The sequence below is a fragment of the Crocuta crocuta genome, unplaced genomic scaffold, assembly GCF_008692635.1.
Source record: "Crocuta crocuta isolate KB4526 unplaced genomic scaffold, BGI_CrCroc_1.0 scaffold128, whole genome shotgun sequence".
NCBI classification, from domain to species: Eukaryota; Metazoa; Chordata; class Mammalia; order Carnivora; family Hyaenidae; genus Crocuta; species Crocuta crocuta.
The window spans coordinates 5,397,475-5,419,011 of record NW_027532232.1 but is presented as its reverse complement, the minus strand read 5'-3'; the positions used below and the strand labels follow the sequence as shown (position 1 = coordinate 5,419,011).

General features: G+C 48.8%; 1 protein-coding gene across 1 annotated transcript in view; it reads right to left on the bottom strand.

The window, feature by feature from the left end:
• Nucleotides 1-18,549, bottom strand: part of GIMAP8 (GTPase, IMAP family member 8) — a 33,019-nt gene extending 14,470 nt beyond the window's left edge. Inside the window, 3 exon segments of the mRNA XM_077778051.1 lie at nucleotides 7-667; nucleotides 11,421-11,505; nucleotides 18,522-18,549. Coding sequence (XP_077634177.1) covers nucleotides 7-667; nucleotides 11,421-11,505; nucleotides 18,522-18,549 — 774 coding nt within the window.
• Nucleotides 18,550-21,537: the final 2,988 nt, after the last annotated feature.

Here is a 21,537-nt window from a genome sequence, read left to right as displayed (position 1 = left end):
TCTTACCAGGCATCCACCGCCTTCATTTCTGAGGTTCACGATATATGGTCCTCCGTTTTCATCCACCAAACGCTGGGCCATGCCGAGGAGCTCCCTCACCTGGACCTCCCGCTCATCCTCACTTGCCTTGTTGTTGAAAGCGTAGTATCGGCCTCCATAGTTTTCAACCAACTCCTTAAGGGAGTCCTGACCTTCAATGCAATCTTGCAGTGAGACATTCTCCAAATCATCCTTCCGAGTGAAGACAACAATGACGTGCCTCCTGGCGTTAGCTCCAAACACCTCCTGGATCCCCCTGGCTGTCTCTATGTCCTCAACCTTACAAAAGCTGATGGGGATTACCAGAAGCAGGACGTGGAGGCTGGGAGCAGAGAGCTCGAAGCAGTGTTCAATGTTACGTGGCTTTTCTTCGGCACAAGACATTGAGGAGAAAAGGTCAGGGGTGTCGATGACCACAACCCTTCTCTCTTTTGTGACCACACTCTCTCTCTGGCATGTTTTAGTGACCCTCTGGTCACTGAATTTGGACAGAAACGCAGCTTTGCCCAAAATAGTGTTTCCTGTGGCACTTTTTCCTGCACCTCTTTTGCCTAAGAGGAGAAGCCTCAGTTCTGGCATGGGGCAGCTTGGCTCTGGTCCCCTCTCCTGGCACAGGCTCTGGCTGGTTCTGCTGGGACAAAAAGCAGCACATCAGTGTTCAACCCATGCAAGACTGGATAGAGGAACAGCAAGAAAAATGCATTCTTTTTGTTTGTTCCCCACGGATGTGGGCTACTGAAGTCAACTCAGACTAGATCCGGATAAGAAATCCTGTTTCCCACAATCTTCTCTGTGCTCTTGTCTCTGAATTAAATCCATATTGGTAAGACGCCCAACACTGTAAGGGTGCCTGGGTGGCTCAACTGGTTGAGAGTCCAACTCTTGATCTCAACTCAGGTCATGATCTCATGGTTTCTGGGATAGAGCCCCAAATGGGGCTCTGCGAAGACAGCACAGAATCTTCTTGGGACTCTCTCCTCTCTCTCTCTCTCTCTCTTCCTCTCCCCTGCCCACGTGCTATAATTTTCTCTCTCTCTCTCTCTCTCTCTCAGAATAAACAAACATTTGAAAAAGAGACATCCAACACTGTTGACTCACTAAACCAACCCTGTCTATATCCATCACCCATTATACATGCTAGGGAAAACGTAGACACTGTGATAGACAGAATAATGCCCCCTCCCCAGATGTCCATGTGCTAATCCCTGGAATCTGTGACTATGTTATTTTACATGGTAAAAGGGACTTTGCCAATGTGATTAAGGATCTTGAGATGGAGAGGTAATCTTGGATCTTGGATCCAATATAATCACCCCCAAAGAGGCCCTTCCAAGAGGAAGGTAGGAAAGTCAGAGTAAGAAAAAGGAGATGTGAAGACAAAAGCAGAGGTCAGAGAGTGAGAGCGATTTGAAAATGCTGCACGACTGGTTTTGAAAATGGAATAAGGAGCCGCCAGCCAAGGGGAGTGCAGGTGGCTTCTAGAAGCTAGAAAAGGCAAGGAAATGGCTTCTCCCACACAGCCTCCTCCAGAAGGATGCTGCCCAACACCTTGATTTTAGGACTTCTGACCTCCAGACTGTAAAATAATAACTTGATGGGTTTTCAGTAACTAACTTTCTGGCAATTTGTTACAACAGCAAGAGGAAACTAATAGCTCTCTCTCCCAGCTTCCTTTCAACCAGGGGAGGCCATGTGACCCAGTTCTACCCAATGACAGTTGAGAGAACATTTGCCTAGGCCTTTTGGGAATGCTATTGTTTTCTTGATGATAGAGGCAGACCCAAGTAGGGAGCTCCTGTTCTCACCTCCTCCTCCTTCTTTTTATTTATTTTTTTAAGTTTATTAATTTGTGAGAAAGACAGAGCACAACCTGGGGAGGGGCAGAGAGAGAGAGGGAGACACAGAATCCGAAGCAGGCTCCAGGCTCTGAGCTGTCAGCACAGAGCCTCACACAGGGCTTGAATTCAGGAACAGTGAGATGCAGGCCTGAGCTGAAGTCGGACGCTTAACCAACTGAACCACCCAGGTGCCCCTTGAACCAGGAAGTCTGAATTATTAAAACCAAAATGACTTAGTATTATCCTACTAAAAATATAACTTTAAAATAAGATTCATTACGTGATAGAGCAGATCTCAACACCTTGCTATTGTTCAAAATTGTTGTGGAATTCTTGGCTTTTTAATCTCCTGTAGAACTTTGAAAATCAGGTTTTTTAAAAATTTTCTTTAATGTTTTATTTATTTCTGAGAGAGAGTGTGTGAGCAGGGGAGGGTCAGAGAGAGAGGGAGACACAGAATCTAAAGCAGGCTCCAGGCTGTGAGCTGTCAGCACAGAGCCCGATGTGGGGCTCGAACCCACGAACCATGAGATCATGACCTGAGCCGAAGTCGGGCGCTTAACCGACTGAGCCACCCAGGCGCCCCGAAAATCAGTTTTCATTTTCTTTAGGAAATCCTATTGAAATCTAGAATGTCACTGCACTGAATTTGTAGCTTAGTTTATTTTTTTATTAAGTTATAAAGTTTTATTAAGTTTTATTTATTTATTTTGAGAGATAGAGAGCGTGCACATGCACGAATCACGGAGGAACAGAGAGAGAGAGGGGAGAGAGAGTCCCAACATGGGGCTCAACCTCACAAACTGCGAGATCATCACCTGAGCTGAAGTCAAGAGTTGGAAGCCCAACTGACTGAGCCACCCAGGCGTCCCTGTGGCTTAGTTTTAGAAGAATGGACATCCACATAGTGTTGTTCTCTCCGCTCTTTTTGTTGGTTCGTTTTAAATATGTTCTAATTTCAACCATTTATTTTTGATCCATAAATTAAGAGAAGTGATTACAAAATTTAAAAATGAGGGGCACCTGGATGGCTCATTCGGTTGAGCATCCGACTTTGCCTGAGGTCATGATCTCACGGTTCATGAGTTTGAGCACCACATCAGGCTCCCTCATGAGCACACAGCTCACTTTGAATCCTCTGTCCCCCTCTCCCCTGCCCTCCCCCTGCTTACACTCTCTCAAAAATAAATACAACATTAAAAAATAATAAATAACGAATAAATATGTATTGGGAAACTTGCTATCTTTTTGTTTATTTCTAACATTATTACTCTATGGCCAGAGAACAACATCTGTATAAAATATTTGTCACTGCAGCCTCTTTAACAGATGGTGCTGGGAAAAGTGGACAGCAACATGCAGAAGAATGAAACTAGCACTTGCTTACACCATACACAAAAATAAACTCAAAATGGATGAAGGACCTGAGTGAGACAGGAAACCATCAAAACCCTAGAGGAGAAAGCAGGAAACAACCTCCTTGACCTCAACCATAGCAATTTCTTACTTGACACATCTCCAAAGACAAGGGAATCAAGAGCAAAAGTGAACTATTGGGACCTCATCAAGATAAAAAGCTTCTGCACAGCAAAGGAAACAATCAACAAAACTCATAGGGAACAATGGAATGGGAAAAGGTAGTTGCAAATGACATATCGGATAAAGGGTAGTATCCAAAATCTATAAGGAACTCACCAAACGCCACACCCAAAAAATAAATAATCCAGTGAAGAAATGAGCAGAAGACATGAACAGACACTTCTCCAAAGAGGACATCCAGATGGCCAACAGATACATGAAACGATGCTCAGCATCCCTCATCATCAGAGAAATACAAATCAAAACCACACTGAGATACCACCTCACGCCAGTCAGAGTGGCTAAAATGAACAAATCAGGAGACTACCAATGCTGGCGAGGATGTGGACAAACGGGCACCCTCCTACACTGTTGGTGGGAATGTAAACTGGTGCAGGCCCCCTGGAAAACAGTGTTGAAGTTCCTCATNAGGAAGGCACTTGTTGGGATGAGCACCAAGTGTTATATGGAAACCAACTTGACAATAAACTATTTAAGGAAATAATAAATAAATAAATAAATGTTAAAACAATTTTTAAAAAATAATAAAGAAGGCCATAACAAAAAATTCAAACTCATAAAGAAATAAATAGATAGATAGATTGATAGATAAATAAATATAAAAAGCACGTGTAGCCTGTATTGCAGGCGCCTTTCACAATCAGGGACCCCACCTCATCTCTGCTACCTCAGCTCCACTACCCCAGAGGTCCAGCATGCACCACGCTCCTGTCTGCCTGGAAAATTCCATCCCACTCAACACCTCTTAGCTGAAATGTCACTCAGGGTCAAGACTTTTGTGATTTTTCCAGACTGATCTGATCATCAGCTCTTCTCTGGACTTCTGCAGTAACAGAATCACTGGTCCCCCCGTTTCCACCCTTCTAGAATCTATGGTCTGTCAACAGTTAGTGTGCTCCTACTCAAACAAGAGACAGATAACGTCACTCATCAGTTCAAAGTCCCTAAGTGGCTTCCCCCTGACTCGAAACAACAAGCAAAGCCTTTACAGTGGTTGACAGGACCCTACCCCATCTGGGTTCTAGTTGCCTCTCTGATCTCCTCCCCCAGCCACCCCTCTCCACCCTGTTTTGTCTACTGTAGTCACATGGATCTCCCTACTGTTCCCCAAACGTGCAACCTTGGGGCGTGGTGCTGGCTGCTCACCTGAGCTAGAACACTCTTCCCCCAGATTCGCGCAAGGCGAGTTCACCTCCCTGTGGGACAGAGGGCCTTCCGTCATCCTACATTTAAGAGCAACCACCCCCCTGCATCCCAACAGCACTCTGCATCCCCCACACCCTGTTCTGTACCGCCTACCCAGCAACTACTGCAATCACTTTTCACATTGTGCTTTTACTTCCTTATTGCTTTCTTTTTTGTCTCCCCACCACTGAGAAGTAAGTGCCAGGAGAAGAAAGGCCCACTTTATCTTGTTCACCATCATATCTATGACATACAGAAGGTGTTCGATAAGAACCGTCTGATAGTACTTACTTCGTCTAACTTCGGTATTCTCTCCACCGCCCTCGGGATGAAACTCTGTAAGAGCAGAGGCCATGCCTGTCTTATTCTGTGTCCCTAGTCCCTGATATTGTGCTTGGCGTACAGTATAGACTTAATAAGTGGTGTTAAATGAATGATCATGGGGTAGAGGGGTGAGGAAAGGAAGAAAAACAGTTTTGAGAAATGAAGATGGTGACTCAAGCGGTGTCACTTTGAATAATAAAAGAGAAGTAACTTTACATTGTATCCCAAGCCAGTGACGTGATATTTTTTGTACATTAATTTTTTTTTAAGAAAAAAAAAGACACTAGTGGGCAAATTGCTAAAGAAAGCAGAGGCCTCCAGCAGGTCTAAAGAGAAAAGGAATTTATTTCCCAAGGCAGTACCCCTGTTTTACATGATCATATCATATCATACATCATACATTTACATATCATAGTGTGAGTAAATTAATGAGCCTTTGCTAAGCTACTTCCAGAGATGCTGCCATATTGAATCAGGAGCCCACCCAACCTACCCCCCTCCTTGGGAACTGTCAATTTCCGCATTTTCTCAGAGCAAAGGGGGCACCTGGGTGGCTCAGTTGGTTGAGCGGCTGACTTCAGCTCAGGTCATGATCTCAAGGTTCATGGGTTGGGTTCCCCGTGTGGGGCCTTGCGCTGACACCGCTGAGCCTGCTTCAGATCCTGTCCTCGTCTCTCTCTCCCCCTCCCATGCTTGTTCTCTCTCTTTCTCTCTCCCAAAAATACATATTAAGGGGTGCCTGGGTGGCTCAGTCGGCTCAGGTCATGATCTTGCAGTTCATGAGTTCCAGCCCCACAACTGGCTCTGTACTGACAGCTCAGAGCCTAGAGCCTGCTTTGGATTCTGTGTCTCTCTCTCTCTCTGCTCCTTCCCCGCTCACTCTCTCTCTCTCTCAAAAAAAAAAAAAATAAAATAAAAAAATAAATACCTTTAAAAAATTTTCTGAGGATAAAAGGGAACAAAACTCCCCCCTCCCTCACTCTCTCCTTTACCCACGCTCCCCTCTGACCATCTCCCAGAGCAGTCTGGGGACCCCAGCCAGGCAACCGAGAGAGAAAAGAGAACCTTCTCTCCAGAGATATAGTTGATGCTCTCCAGCATCAACCTGCACTTGTCCTCAGGATACAGCCAAGGGGGACGTGGCTTCAGCCGTCCACGCAAAGCTCCCAACGGGGCGGGGAATCTGTGGCGTACCCGGGGCAGCTCACGCCCACGAGATGGCCAGAGAAGCTTCCAGAGCCCAGCCTGGGGAGGACTCAGTCCCACCCCGCAGGTCAGGCGGTCATCAGGAGGCGGGAAAAGCAGCGGTGAGAGCCCAGGGGGCTTCGATGTAGGTAAAACCAGAAGTCTTGNCGGAAGCTCGGCCGGGGGCTGCGGCGCCGCCGCGGGGCCTGGGCCGGGCGTCGGGAGGGTTCCCCGCACCGAGGGGGTCATTGTGCGGAGGCTGCGGTCCCCGGTCCCCGGGACGCACGTGGAGCCTGGAGAGGCTGAGCCTGGCCGGTGCGGAGGCGGCTCTTCTCCGGCTGGTGTCCGGCACCCCGGGGACCCCTTCCCAAGACTGAGGAAACAGGGAGACTCTGTTTTCCTTTCCCCCTCCCCCACCCTCCAGCAAGGCCTCACACCCCTCCTGGGGGACCCTCCAACCCGACCTGGGGAACGCGCTGCTTCCCAGGCTAAATGGTTCCTTCCTAGAGCCAGGCTAACATTTGAAATGCTGGAGCCTCCATGCTTTCCAATAGCTTATAAAGGAAACCCTTTTTTGAGTGGGAATAGTATCCGAAGGCTGCCTACTACAGAAGCCCAACACTGAGAAAGACTATTATTTTACTATGGTTTTTATTTTATTTTTTAAATATTTATTCATTTTTGAGAGAGAGAGACAGAATGTGAGCAGAGGAGGGGCAGAGAGAGAGGGAGACACAGAATCAGAAGCAGGCTCCAGGCTCCCAGCTGCCAGCACAGAGCCGGACAGGGGGCTCGAACCCATGAACTGAGAAATAATGACCCTAGCAGAACGCTGTGCTTAACCCGCTGAGCCACCCAGGCACCCCATTATGGTTTTTTTAAAAAACAACAACACACACCGTAACATTACAGAATTTTACCATCTTAGCCATCTTTAAAAATTTATTTTTGAGAGAGAGAGAGAGAGAGGGAGAGAGAATCTCAAACAGGCTCTGCACTCTCAGCGGGATTTGAACTCCAGGATCCCGGGATCGAACTCAGGAACTGTGAGATTAGGACCTGCTCCGAAAGCAGGAGTCCTCGGCTTGACTGAGCCACCCTGACGCCTCGCCATCTTAGCCATTTTTAAGTGCACAGTTCAGGAGCCTCAAGGACCTTCGCTGGTTGTGCAAGAGCTGGGGAACTTTCCGAGCCCACGACAATGAAACTCTGCACTCCTTAGCCCCTAATTCCCCTCCCCTCCCCAAACCAGCTCTCTACTTTCTGTTTCTGTGATTTTAAGGGCTTTAGAGACCTCATGGGAGTGGAACCAGACGGTGTTTGTCCTTTGTGACTAGCTTTTCTTCGCTTAGGGTATGTCCTGGAGGTCCATCCACCTGACAGCACTTTTCATGGGAATGCAGAGTCTGATGATCCAAGGCCTTGAACTCATGCCATCACAGTAGGCTTGGTCTTTGAAAGGTGTCAGGTGGTACGCAGACTTCCGGAGACCCTGCGAAAGGAGGAGCAGTGGGGGCTCTGACCAGGTTTTGAGGGGCTGCTCTGTCGCAACGGGTCCAGCAATCCCACCCTGTGATCATCCCAACTGTGGTGCTTCCAGAAGCGAGGGTCAGTTCAGGGGCAGAGAGTCACCGCCTGGTGGGATATCATTTCCCCAGAATAGAGAAAACAGTAAATGGAGAAAAAGCTCCCTTGTTCTGAAATATTAAGCATTTGGGGAGCATTCGGGTAAAACCACAGCTTCAAATAACTCCTCATTGATTTAGCAAGTTGATTATTTGCTGAGTGGACCATTTGGCAGAAAAAACAAAACAAAACAAAACAAAAAACCCCTGATATTTTAGCGCATTGGCTTGTGGAGAATGGATTTCTGCGCAGAAGGCTGGTTGTGCTCAGGTCAGGGGTAGGATGGGAGTTCCCTGCCCCCTAGTGGCTTTGTGGCTAATGACAAGGGCAGCAAACCTACTCCCTCAGCATTTGCTCTCCCTTCTCCCTTCCTCTCAGAGGGGGTGAGGAGAGGACTCGGCTTCTAGAAATCATATAAGCCTGGAAGGCACAAACTGTGCAAACGAGGAATCTACCAGGCAAGGCGAGACAGGGGCTTAGAGACCTGCAAGACAAATCTCCATTCAAGGAGCTCGGTCAAATGAGGAGACCGAGCCCTAAGGTCATAGAACAATAGATAGAACACACGCTGTCATGGAGATGTGTTCAGGGGAGCAAAGAGGAAGGGCCGTAAGTCCTCCAAGATGCAGAAACAGGGGTGCCTGGGTGGCTCAGTCAGTTAAGCACCCAGCTCTTGCTCTCAGCTCAGGTCATGATCTCACAGTTCATGGGATCAAGCCCCGCGTTAGGCTCTGCACTGACAGTGGGGAGCCTGCTTGGGATTCTCTCTCCTCTTCTCTCTCTCTCTCTCTCTCTCTCTCTTTCTGCCCCTCCCCTGCTCATGCTCTCTCTCTCTCAAAATAAATAAAGTTTTAAAAAATTATTCAAAAGAAAAGATGGAGAAACAACCAACTGGGGAAACAAACTCATAAATAAATCCATGAACCATTTGTTTTCTGTGGCAGGCCCTCTCATGGAGGGCATTACAAGACACACTAGAGGAAGAAACTGCCACACAGGGGAGCTTACGCCCACCCTGAGTCATGAAGGGCATGTAGAAACGTCCTGCAAGGGACACTCAGGCAGAGGGGTTATGGCAAACCCCACAGGCATGGGGAAATGGGGTCAGGCTGGAGGTAAAAGTGAGGAGGGAATGTAAGGCAGGCTGAGGGCAAAGTACAGGCTAACAGCTCCCCCCCACACACACCCAAGGTGGGATATGTGTGATATTCCTTGGACACTCCCTGCTGCCCAAAAATAAAGGAAAGAAAACAAATGGTTGACGGATAGAGATCACAGCCATACAGGACAGGAGTCTCCTTCAGTTTACGGAGAACTTAGTAAACTGGAAGCAAAAGGCAATCTTATCCAGAGCCTAATCTCCAGAAACCTATAGACTCCGTTTCCTGGAGCCCTAATATCACCCTTATCAAGATGTAAGGGATTTTAAGTACTGGCCATGTGATGTGGGAAACAAAGGCAAATGAAAAATTAAATTCCCAGGGCACCTGGTGGGCTCAGTCGGTTGAGCGTCCGACTTTGGCTCAGGTCATGATCTCACGGTTCATGGGTTCAAGCCCCACGTCGGGCTCTGGGCTGACAGCTCAGAGCCTGGAGCCTGCTTCGGATTCTGTCTCCATCTCTCTCTGCCCCTCTGTCTCTCTCTCTCTCAAAAATAAATAAACATTAGAAAATAATAAAATAAAATAAAGGGGGAAGATGAGGAGGTATGGCCACCTATGGAATCCTCCCCCTTATTGGTAATGGCCTGGCTGTAAGCAGCGCATGGGTTAGTTGCGGATATATGGAGGTGGTCGCCTGCTGGGCCTGTCTGTGTTCAGCCCGGTGGTCATTGTGGGCCCTTTCAACGTTCCTGAACATTCCATTGCTCAAGCCTGTCTGCCTCAAAGCGGCCCCTACGAATGCCATCAGCGTGCCACCATGCCATGTTCTCCCATCTTTAAAAAAGAAAATTCCCGGGGTTCCTGGGTGGCTCAGTCGGTTGTGCGTCGGACACTTGCTTTCAGCTCAGGCCATGATCTCGCAGTTTGTGAGTACGTGCCTCACATCGGGCTCCTCACTGACAGCTCAGAGCGTGCCTGGGATTCTCTCCCTCTCCCTCTCTCTCTGCTCCTCCCCTGCTTGCTCTCTCTCTTTCTCTCTCGAAATAAATAAACAAAACAAAAGAAATAAAAAAGAAAATTCCCCTACCCCAATCCCCCCTCCGGCTGCCGCCCGACTTCTCTCTCCTTTACTGCGAATTTTACCGACGTCAGTATCTAGACTCAGGATGGCCTTGGGAAGAGGCAGTCTTTCCAAGCTTTGTTATTTTTTTTTACAGAATTTATTTTTTTTAATTTTTTAAAAAATGTTTAATGTTTTATTTATTTCTGAGAGAGAGAAAGAGAGAGACAGCGTGAGCAGGGGAGGGTCAGAGAGACAGGGAGACACAGAGCCTGAAGCAGGGCTCAAACCTCACGAACTGTGAGATCATGACCTTGAGCTGAAGTCGGACGCTTAACCGACTGAGCCACCCAGGCGCCCCTTACAGAATTTATTTTTAAGTGATCTCTATACCCAACGTGGGGCTTGAACTCAACCGCGAGATCAAGAGTGGCTCTACCGGACTAAGCCAGCCAGACACCCGCACCTTTAATCCCCCAGGCAGGCAAGGTGGGGGAGGGAGGCCCTGACGTCGGGCACAAAGGCGGCTGCTCCAAGTGGTTCCATCAGCACCTGGAAGGACTTTTCTAGCACCTCGACTGTATCCCGGGACACCTGCCCCTGCCTGGGATGCTGGCTGGAAAAGAAGCAAAGCAGGACTTGCAATGAGCTTTCTTCCAACTCGTTGTCTCCTTGGAGCCTCTGGGTGGGAGCCACCTCCAATCTCCCAATTCAAGACAATTCAGTGTCCCCGGGCCGTTCTCAATTTTTTTTCTTTCTTGTATGTTTTTGGTTAGGGGGTTTTCTGAGTGGTTTTTGTCCCCTCCCCCCCACCCCCACTGCTATTTTTGGTTTGGGTTCCTGAAATCCTTGTTTTTCTGTCCCCTCTTCTCCAAAGGAGACTCAGCACGGCGGTGAGCACCTCTTTGCAGGACCAGGCTGAGCTCGCTCTCCCCCAGGCAAGCAGGAAGCCTCCGAGCTGCCGATGCTGGATGGTGCTGGAGGGAGTGTTTAGCGAGGGGCCCAGTGGGCTGCTCCCAAAAACACAGACCCAGGGCGCGCGTGATTTGCTCCTTCTTCTCCGCTTCCCAAGGGAAAACAGTCCTGAGAACCGTGCTTCTGGCCTCTGCTGCTGGGAGAACCCCCCACGCCCCCCCTCTCCACTCCTCCTCCATAAGGCCCCCGATGGCCTCTCCAGGGACATTCCAGAGCAGCCGGCAGGGACGCCGGGGACAGACTTGGAGGGGGCGGGCGCTCCCCTGCAGCGAAGGGCCTCGAAGAGCTGCCCCGAACGCTGGCTGTACCTGATTACAGAGGTTCCAGAAGCACAGTGAGCTATAAGCCTCAGGGCCATAAAAGTCTGCCTAAGAGGCGGCACAACACGGCTGGAAAGGCACGGACTTCCAGGCATGTAAAGCGGCACCGAGTCCCAGGTGGGAGCTTGGAGCACCCCAGTGAACCTCTTCCCCAGTTCCTCCTCACCTCCTGACTCCCGAGCGGGCGTCCCCAGGGCCGGCCTGCCCTCTTCCCCTCCCGCTGCTGCCTCCGCACTCCTCACTCAGTGGCCCTGGATCCCCACTCTGGCAGCTTCTAGCTCAGTCTCCGGCCCCCCCAACTCCTGCTTTCTGCTTTAGCACTTGACGGCCAGGGTGGACTCTCTGCTGCCACCTGCTGGCACTCATCAGTTACACCAGCAGGTCATCCTGACTTAGCGGCCACCTGTGGTCATTTAAAAGCTACTTCCTCCCCCTTCCGGGCACCTGGCAAGAAGGGCTAGGGAGAAAGGAGAAAGCCTTCTGTAACTGTCCAGGCGTAGTTCCCCCTTTCTAAAAAGAAGGTAAGACCAGGGGTGTCTGGGTGGTGCAGTCAGTTAAGCTTCCAATTCCAGCTCAGGTTATCATCTCACGGTTCATGAGTTCAAGCCCCACATCAGGCCCTGTGCTAACAGCTCAGAGCCTGGAGCCTGCTTCAGATCCTGTGTCTCCCTCTACCAGCCCCTCCCCCACTCATTCTCTCTCTCTTAATGAACAAACATTAAAAACTTAAATAAATAAATACAAATAAAATGAAGGTAAGACACGCTTCTGTGTTCCCTGATGCACATGGTAACAGCTTGCTGGATGGAATCAGTCGGGTCACATTTGAGTCCTGCCTTTTTTTTTTTAAGTTTTAATGTTTTAATTAATTAATTTTTTTTGAGAAAGAGACAGAGCATGAATGGGGGAGGGGCAGAGAGAGAGGGAGACACAGAATCTGAAGCAGGTTCCAGGCTCTAAGCTGTCAGCACAGAGCCCAACATAGGGCTCAAACTCATAGACCAAACCATGAGGTCATGACCTGAGCTGAAGTCGGACACTCAACTGACTGAGCCACCCAGGCGCCCCTGTTTTAATTTTTTTTAATGTTTATTTTTGAGAGAGAGAGCGGGAGCAGAGAGCATGAGGGAGGGGCAGAGAGAGAGGGAGACAGAGGATCTGAAGCAGGCTCTGTACTGAGAGCAGAGAGCCCGATGTGGGGCTCGAACTCCTGAGTTGTGAGAGCCAAAGTTGGACACTTAACCAACTGAGCCACCCAGGCGCCCCTGTCTTTGCTCCCTGTGAATGGCACTTCCTGCGCTAACTGCTTTGTTCTCTCATATAAAACAGGGAAAGTGCGGGATGGGGGGAGACCACGCTGGGAAACGGGCGAGTGCCCCTTCCGTGGGGATTCCTAGCCGTGGTAGCTCAGAGTGTACCCCCAGCACTGGGAGTGCGGAGCAGGCACGGAGGGGCTGGTGAAGCTTGCGGACCTTGAATTTTAGGAGCGGGTCCCGGGTGCCCTGCGAAAGCAAACGAAGGCCAAGGGACCAGCAGAGAGTGGGAACGGCCCTCGCATCGTCTCTCGGCACATTTCTCTCCTTTGTGTGGAGATCGCTCAGCGCCTCAGGGCAGTGGAACGGGGGTCCAGGCCCCAGCTGGCAGGGCACGTGGGGCGCCATGGGACACCGTCCCCTCCCCAGCAGGGGAGGGGATCGGAGGATCGGACCCTCCCTCCCCCCACAACCGTCAGCCTTCACAGGTGGCTCGGCAGAGCCTGGTAAAGGCGTCTGCCAGAATGGGCACCCCACCACTTGGACTTTCCCCAGGAAATTACCATTTTAAACAGACTGCGGGCCGTGTGTGCCGGGTTTCTTTACAGCTGCTCTTTCTAAGGATGGCCCCGAGCCTGCCTTCCGAGCGGTGCGCAGGGGCTGAACTCAAACGTGTCCTCTCCCCCACCAACATTGGCTCTTCTAGCAGTATTGGGATGGGAAATTTTAAAAGAGCAAAAGGATTAAGTACAAGCACACTTTAAATCGTCCTTAGGAAATTTTTTTTTAAATGTTTTTAATTTTATTTCTAGGAGAGAGAGAGAGAGACAGCGTGAGCAGGGGAGGGTCAGAGAGAGAGGGAGTCACAGACTGAAACAGGCTCCAGGCTCTGAGCTGGCAGTCAGCACAGAGCCCGACGCGGGGCTCGAACCCACGAACCGCGAGATCATGACCTAAGTGAAAGTCGGACGCTCAACCGACTAAGCCACCCAGGCGCCCCTATCCTTAGGAAATTTTCTAACACACGACACTGGTCGAATGAGATGAGCCCCAGGCACCTGCTGTCTGACTTCAGATTATCAACACGTGTTCCCTGTGGCCCACACCTGTTCCCACCGCCACACCCATCCCCCACTCCAGGTGGAAGCAAATCGCAGCATTTTATTCCCTGTGTATCTCTGAAATTAAAGATCTTCAATCTTTAATCTATTGTGCATCAGCACAATAACCTAATTATTACTTTACTAAGAAGAAGCTAATAGACCATATCACTGAATACACAGTAAGTGTCAAACTTCCCCCAGAGCCTCTGCATTTTGAAGATTTATTCACAGATGAAAAGAGCCCAAGCTCTTCAGTCGGTAACTGCTTTCCACACTCTTATTTCAAGCTTCCCTACCTCTGGTCCTGGGCCTCTCAGCCAGGGACTCCGTGCCCCTCCGGATTTCACAACCATTCCCTTTTAGGACGCATTAGGCAATTTGGAGCAAACTTTGATTGCTGGATTTTTTGAAAATTTGTAAATGTTTATTTTTTGAGAGAGAGACAGAGCATGAGCAGGGGAGGGTCAGAGAGAGAAGGAGACACAGAATCTGAAGCAGCTCCAGGCTCCGAGCTGTCAGCACAGAGCCTGATGCGAGACTTGAACCCATGGACTGTGAGATCATGACCTGAGCCCAAGTCGGACACTTAACTGACTGAGCCACCCAGAGGCCCCGATTGCTGGCTTTTTTGGCTAATTCTCTTTGGAAAGTTACTCTATGTTTCCTTCTTATTTCTTCTGGAAACCCAGGAAAGAAACACACATCAGGTTTCTGTGCCTCCATTTTTCTCGTCTCCTCCGTCAGCCATCAACCTTCAACTCATATCTAAAGGGACAATTTACTTTGACAAGTTGGCTTTAACAAGCCAGCTTTTTTGACTCACCTTCACAGAGCCTTCCAGAAAGCCTCATGGTTATATTTATTCAGTCAAGAAATATTTATTGACGGTGTACGTGCTCCCGGACTTGCACGGAGGGGTGCCTATAGGGCTTCAGAAAAACGGCCCTGGTTGCAGTCTTAGGCACTCAGCGTCAGTTCTCCAAACGTGCGCTAGAGGGCACCACTTTCCCATTGGCCTCTGCTACAAAAGTCTGGTGATTATGCAGCCTATTTAGGGTTTGTTGGGTTTTCTTACACATAACATGTGGAAGTTTAAGATGTTCAATGTGTCGCTTTGATATATGTCTCTATTTTAATATGACTGCAGTTCTGATGTCTATCGCTTTACATAATTGTAGTACAATATTGTCTATACTCAGTGTAGTGTGTGTTAGATCTCCGTGGCTTATTTTCTACTCCATGTAAAGCTTGTAGACCTTAAACAACATCAATCTTAGCCCCTTTATCTTATTCAGGTTCTGGATACCTAACCACATAGTCGACCAAATGAAGATTCTCACACATTTTGCACCTTAATAACGAAATGAACTCCATTTATTAGATGCATATATAAAGAGGGAAAGATAGAAATTATATAATCCCCCCACCCACACACACACACAGGTCCATGTAACCATTAGACATAAGCACAATGCCTAGGGCTTACGGGTTTTGTATAATTACGAGGACGTTGGAGATTATTTTTATTTCAAAATACCAAAAACAATCTCGAGGCACCTACATGGGTGTCTCATTTAGTTAAGCGTCCGACTCTTGGTTTCAGTTCAGGTCATGATGTTACAGTTCGCGAGTTCCATCCCTGCATGGGGCTCTACGTTGACAGCAAAGAGCCTGCTTCGCATCTTCTGTCTCTGCACCTCCGCTGCTTGATTTCTATCTCTCTCTCAAAAGTACATAAATAAACATTTAAAAAATACCCCAAAAATCTGCAAAATTAAAATCAATCAGTCTTCAGTGAAATGTCTAAACCAGCAATGTATCAACTTTACTAATTTTGGTGGGGTTTTTTTGGAAGATTTTCTTGTTAAGTAATTTCTACACCCAACATGGGGCTCAAATTCACAATCCACACTCCACCGGCTGAGCCAGCCAGGAGCCACCAACTTTGCTAACTTTGAAATGTAGTCTCAAAAGTATTTCATTACAGGGGCGCCTGGGTGGCTCAGCGGGTTAAGCGTCCGACTTCAGCTCAGATCATGATCTCACGGTTGGTGGATTTGAGCCCCGCTTTGGGCTCTGTGCTGACAGCTGAGAGCCTGGAGCCTGTTTTGGATTCTGTGTCTCCCTCTCTCTCTGACCCTCCCCTGTTCACGTTGTCTCTCTCTCTCAGAAATAAAAAACATTAAAATTTTTTTTTAACTATATATTTACACTTAAAATCATTAATAGGAACAGACAACAGAGGAAACCATGAAAAAGAGGTTGGTTTGGGCTTTGTTTTCTCCTGTTTACTTGTTTTTGGCTTGAGGTTTTAATTACAAATACACTGAATCTTAGCAAAAGCTTTTTCTGCATCTGTCGAGATCATCATTATTTTTCCTCCATCAGTGTGTTGAAGAGGTACATTTCTCTAACAGATTTTTCTGATGTTGAACATCCGTATATTTGTTCAAGATGATCTTCTTGGCCGCGATGTATTTTTAAAATATATTTCAGGATTTGAGCTGCTGATATTTGTTTTGGGTTTTTGTGATTCTATTCCTAAGTGACATTGGCCTAAAAGTCTTCCTCCCTTGTGTATTCCTTGTCTGGATTTGTTTTCAAGGTTTCCTTGGCCTCATTAAGAGTTTGGAAATGTTCTCCCCGCATTCTCTGGAACCGACTATAGATGAGGGATCATCTCTTCATGAAAGGTTGACAAAAATTTGGAGGAATGGGGTTATAGTTGATGACTGATTCAGTTACTCCGTGTTCACAGGTATATTCGGACTGTTTACGTCTCTTTGGGTAATTTACGTTCTTCTAGAAGTTTTTCCATTTCATGTGACTGTAAAATTCACCGATTGTTTATGGTATTCTTTTGTGATTTTTCCAAATTTCTACTGTGCCCATAGCTACAACCTCTCTTCCATTTCTAATGTTATTTACATGTGCCTTCTCTTTTTCTTAAAATTTTTTAATATTTATTCATTTTTGAGAGAGACAGAGACAGAGACAGAGCATGAGTGGGGGAGGGCAGAGAGAGAGGGAGACAGAATCTGAAGCAGGTTCCAGGTTCTGAGCTGTCAGCAGAGAGTCTGACGGGGCTCGAAGTCACAAACCTCAAGATGATGACCTGAGCCGAAGTCAGATGCTTAACTGACTGAAGCCACCTCTCTCTCTCTCTCTTTTTTTTTTTTTAGCCAGAAGTTTGTCCTTCTTATTTCTCTTTTCAAAGGATCAGTTTTGATTCTTTTATTTTTATTGAGTCTCTACTAGTATTTTGTTTGCTAGCCCATTAACTTTTTTTTTTTTAATATTTTACTTTTAAGCAATCTCCACACCCAGCATAGGGCTCAAACTCATAACCCCGGGGTCAAGAATTGCACGCTCCTCCGAGCCAGCCAGGCACCCCCATCCCATTAACTTTTATCTTTCTTTTTTGGGCACATTCTGTTGTTTGTTTTCTAATGCTGTTTAGTTGAGCTCTTCACTTTTTGATTTTCAAACTTTCTTCTCTTCAAATGAGTGCCTTTGAGGCTAAAATTTCCTTCTAATTACTATTTTCATTGTACGGCACAAGTTGTGAAATGCAGTATTTTCATAGCCATCAGTGTATCAACATGGCATCATGTCCATTGCAGTTTCTTCTGTGCTCTGTGAACTATTAGTGTGTGTTTAAGTCCCTGAATGTACAGAAACTTTTATTTGTGATTTTTTTAACTAGTTATTGTTTTATTTTAATTTTTTTATTTTAGACAGAGAGAGAGCATGAGTGGGAGAGGAGGCGGGGTGGGGGGGGAGAGAGAGAGAGAGAGAGAGAGAGAGAGAGAGAGAGAGAGAGAATCCCAAGCAGGCTCCATCCTCAGCACATAGCCTGACATTCGGCTTAATACCATGACTCTGAGATCATGACCTGAGCCAAAATCAAGAGTCAGATGTACAACCAAAAGAGCCACCCAGGTGCCTCAATTATTTCTTGTAAAAAAAATTTTTTTTAATGTTCATTAGAGAGAGAGAGAGAGAAGGGGAGGGGCAGAGAGAGGGAGGTACAGAATCCGAAGCAGGCTCCAGGCTCTGAGCTGTCAGCAGAGCCTGACGTGGGGCTCGAAGTCATGAACCAAGAGATCATGACCTGAGCCGGAATCAGACGCTTAACCGACTGAGCCACCCGGACCCCCCCCCAAAACTATTTTAATGTTATTGCATTGCATTCACACGATAGGATCTTTCAGTGCTATTTGGGGCTTTTTTGCGAGTTGCCTAATAAATGGGACAACATGTCGTATTTATGGGCCTGTTTCTCAATTTTCTTGTAAGATTTCATGAATATGCTCCAGGGCCGGCCAAGAAAACAGCCCCACTTTCTAATCATCTCCAAGCACTAGAAGTGACTATAAATACATGCCAACCTGGGGGAGGCCAGGAAACTGAGAGAAACTCCCATGGCGATATTTCTGCTCCAGCTCTGGCACTATCCGCAGAGCATGATCGTGTCCAAGTTGAAACCAACGTTGATGAGTCCAAGCCCCAGCCCTGTTCCCTGGGCTTCCAGTGTTGGACATCGGGGTCCGAGACCTGCAGAATTGCGCCCAAGTCCTTGAGGGCTTTATGCACAAGAAATCGGGCTATCAGACGGTGTACAAATGCTGTCATTGGAGATCAGCCAAAGGCATGAGAAATTAAATCTTAAGAAAACAGTATAAAAAAGGGCACAAGGTGGGGCACCTGGGTAGCTCAGTTGGTTGAGTGTCCGGCTTTGGCTCAGGTCATGATCTCACGGTTCAGGGGTTCGAGCCCCGCGTCGAAGAAAAAGGGCACAAGGCATATGCCTGAATCTGCCACATGAGAGATTTGCACAGTAAAAGTTAGGGAGGAAGCAGAGAACTGGCTGGACAGGACAGCCAGCCAGCCCTATTGCTGTCACCTCACCCTCATCTGGGGACACGTGCTCGGGCATTCCCTCAAAAGCCGCCGGCACTTACGCCCTGGCGGTAGCTGTTGGACCCAGCACGCGCGGTGCCACAGGCACCATCTCAAATCTCACTGGCAACATCAGTCCCGGAAGAACGGACTGTGTCCCAGGGACTCCCTAAAGCGATGGTGACCAATCACACCGAAATCTACTTTGGGGACTCTGCATGTGAGACAAAGAGAAAGACAGGGTGGTGGCGGTGAGGAAGCCGCAGGCAGGGGTGGGAAGCAGCATTAGCGACAAGACCACAGGCACCATGGTGAGCACAGGACAGGAGGTGGGAAAGATGGCCAGGGCGACCCCCTCCACTAGCCTGCAATACGCTTCTTAGGATCAAATCAAGACTGAGCCCTCCCCGATCCGGAGAATTCTGCATGAGCCATTCCTCCCCCAGGGACCCCACGCCACACATACACCCGGTAATTTCTGGGGGTGCTCACGAGTGGAGGAGGCTGCCTGCCCCCTTCCTCCAGGGTTTCTGCACCTCTCTGCACCCCATGTGCACCCCATGCCACCCTTCTCCAGAGCCCCTGTGGCCCCACACCTAGACACCGTGCATGCTGCTCCCACAAACGAGGGCTCTCCTGGACCCACATGCTTTAAACCTAATGTCTGGGGACCCTGCTTGTCCCTACCAGGTTTCCACGTCCCGGAAGAGGTACCAGCTCAGCCCCTCATGAATGAAAGAATTTCAGGTCCTTTGCACACTTGAGAGAGGCGCCTATTCCCAGGGGCTCTGCCAAACAACAGGCTTTTTAAATTTTTTTTAATGCTTGTTCATTTTTGAGAGACAGAGTGTGAGCGGGGGAGGGGCAGAGAGGGAGGGAGACATAGAATCCGAATAAGGCTCCAGGTTCTGAGCTGTCAGCACAGAGCCTGACGCAGGGCTCGAGCTCACAAACCTCAAGATGATGAACTGAGCCAAAGTCGGATTCTTAACCGACTGAGCCACCCAAGTGCCCCAGCAATAGCCTTTGACTATTGGGGTGCCTGGATGCCTCAGTTGGTTAAGCCTCAGACTCTTGATTTCAGCTCAGGTCATGATCTCACAGTTCATGAGTTTGAGCCCCGTGTCAGACTCTGCACTGACAGTTCAGAGCCTGCTTGGGATTCTCTTTCTCTCCCTCCCTCTCTCTCTCTGCCCCTCCCCTACCTGTGCCCCCCCAAAATAAATTTTAAAAATAAACATTAAAATGATTGCTGTTAAACACAGCAGCTAGAATGCTTGCTGCAGCATCTGCACCCAAGCCCAAGGCTAGTTTGAGACCAGCAGTGGGAATTTGTTTTACATGAGTTTAACCAATGGGCTTCCAGAACAGAGGTCTGCTCCAAGGTGTGTTTCTGTCTCTGCTGCTAGAAACTGCAGCAAGCTGTCTTGCCTAAAGACAAAACAAAATTGGTCTCATCCCACAAGCATGTGCTAGAGAGTAGAGGCGTTGGTGGCTGTAGGAAGGGGCAGGGCTGAGTCACATGGACAGTGTGGGGGCCAAGGAGAGGGATGCCCCCCTGGGGGGCGCAGCAGTGCACGGGCGCCCTCACATCTCATGAGGCCTTGCCACACAGAGTGGTGTCTGCCCCTTACAACCCCCAAGAGCCCACACACAAGCAGTCAGGAAGCAACTATAGAATCTCACCCCTCGAAGAAATGTCAGTGCGTGGCTAGTCCACACTGCTCATTTCGTGGATCAGAAAACTGCGGTTCAAAAAGGTAAGGATCTTGGCCAAAGCCACACAGCTCTACTAGACCCCAGCCCTTGACTCTTGATCTAGATTCTTCTGCCTTATCTCCATCTGGGAGGGGCCTCAGAGCTGCTGGTGAGGAGCTGCCACACCAGCACCTAGGGCCTCAGGCCTGGCCCCTCACAAAGGAGGTGGCCATCCCAAGCCATTAATCTACTGGCAGTTCTTCGCTGGAAACCTACAGGTAACCCGCATCACACAGAAGTGAATAAAGATACTGGTCGTGCTTTGAGCCTGTATTCCTGAGCCTGTATTTCCTAGGCTTGGGTCCCTAGAAGCAGAGCCTGAGGCAAGGATTCTGTCCAAGGAGAACAGGCGCTATTGCGAAGTGTGCTCTGGAGAAAGGGGAGTGGGAAGCAGGATCGGGTGGCGAGAAGAGCCAGTGGTGTGGTCTCAGCTGGAAACTAGTGTCATCGGATTCCTCGGGACTACACTTCAGAGCTGGCCCGCCTGGGGGCGTGGCAGGGAGCAACCCAGCTGTGAACCACTAGCTGCCCACACTCACAACAGCTTGGAAAGGGGATCTGAAATGCCACGAGTCACTCGCAGGGCCGACAACCTCTCACTTGGGTATCATTACAGCCATGAGATTGAGGCCTTGCCACGTTTGGAAGGGGCTTATATGGAGGTAGGGGGAGGGTGGGGAGGGTGCACACACAGGGAAGAGGAATCGCTCTGGGTGAGCCACCTGCTTCCTCAGCCAGGACTGGCCACTTTCTGGGCCTTTCTCTCCTGACAGTACATTCGCATAAAGCCAGGCTGGGCAGGCCTGGTCACGATAGCGCTGACCCCCAGGCCCGGGATGTGGTGAGGGTAGCCGGGGCCCTGGACCCTGCCGGAGACAGCACCTTGCCTCTACACCCACAAGCCTGCCTCAGAGGAATGCCATGTCCCAATCTCCTCTTTAAAAACAAAAAAAAATGTTTATTTATTTATTTTGAGAGATAGAGAGTGAACAGAGGCTCAGCTGTCAGTGCAGAGCCCGACGCAGGGCTCGAACTCACAAACCCTGAGATCAAGCCCTGAGCCGAAACCAAGTCAGACGCTTAACCGACTGCACTGCCCAGGTGCCCCTCAGTCTCCTCCCTTTAGATGGAAGAGTTGATGGCCTGTCTGAGTCAGAGGCCCACCTCGACAGGCAAGTGACAGTGCCGAGCACCTGTGTGTACATGTGCAATTGGCTGGGGATCCTATTGAAATGCAGTTGCTGACTCAGATTCTGGAGCCGGGCTG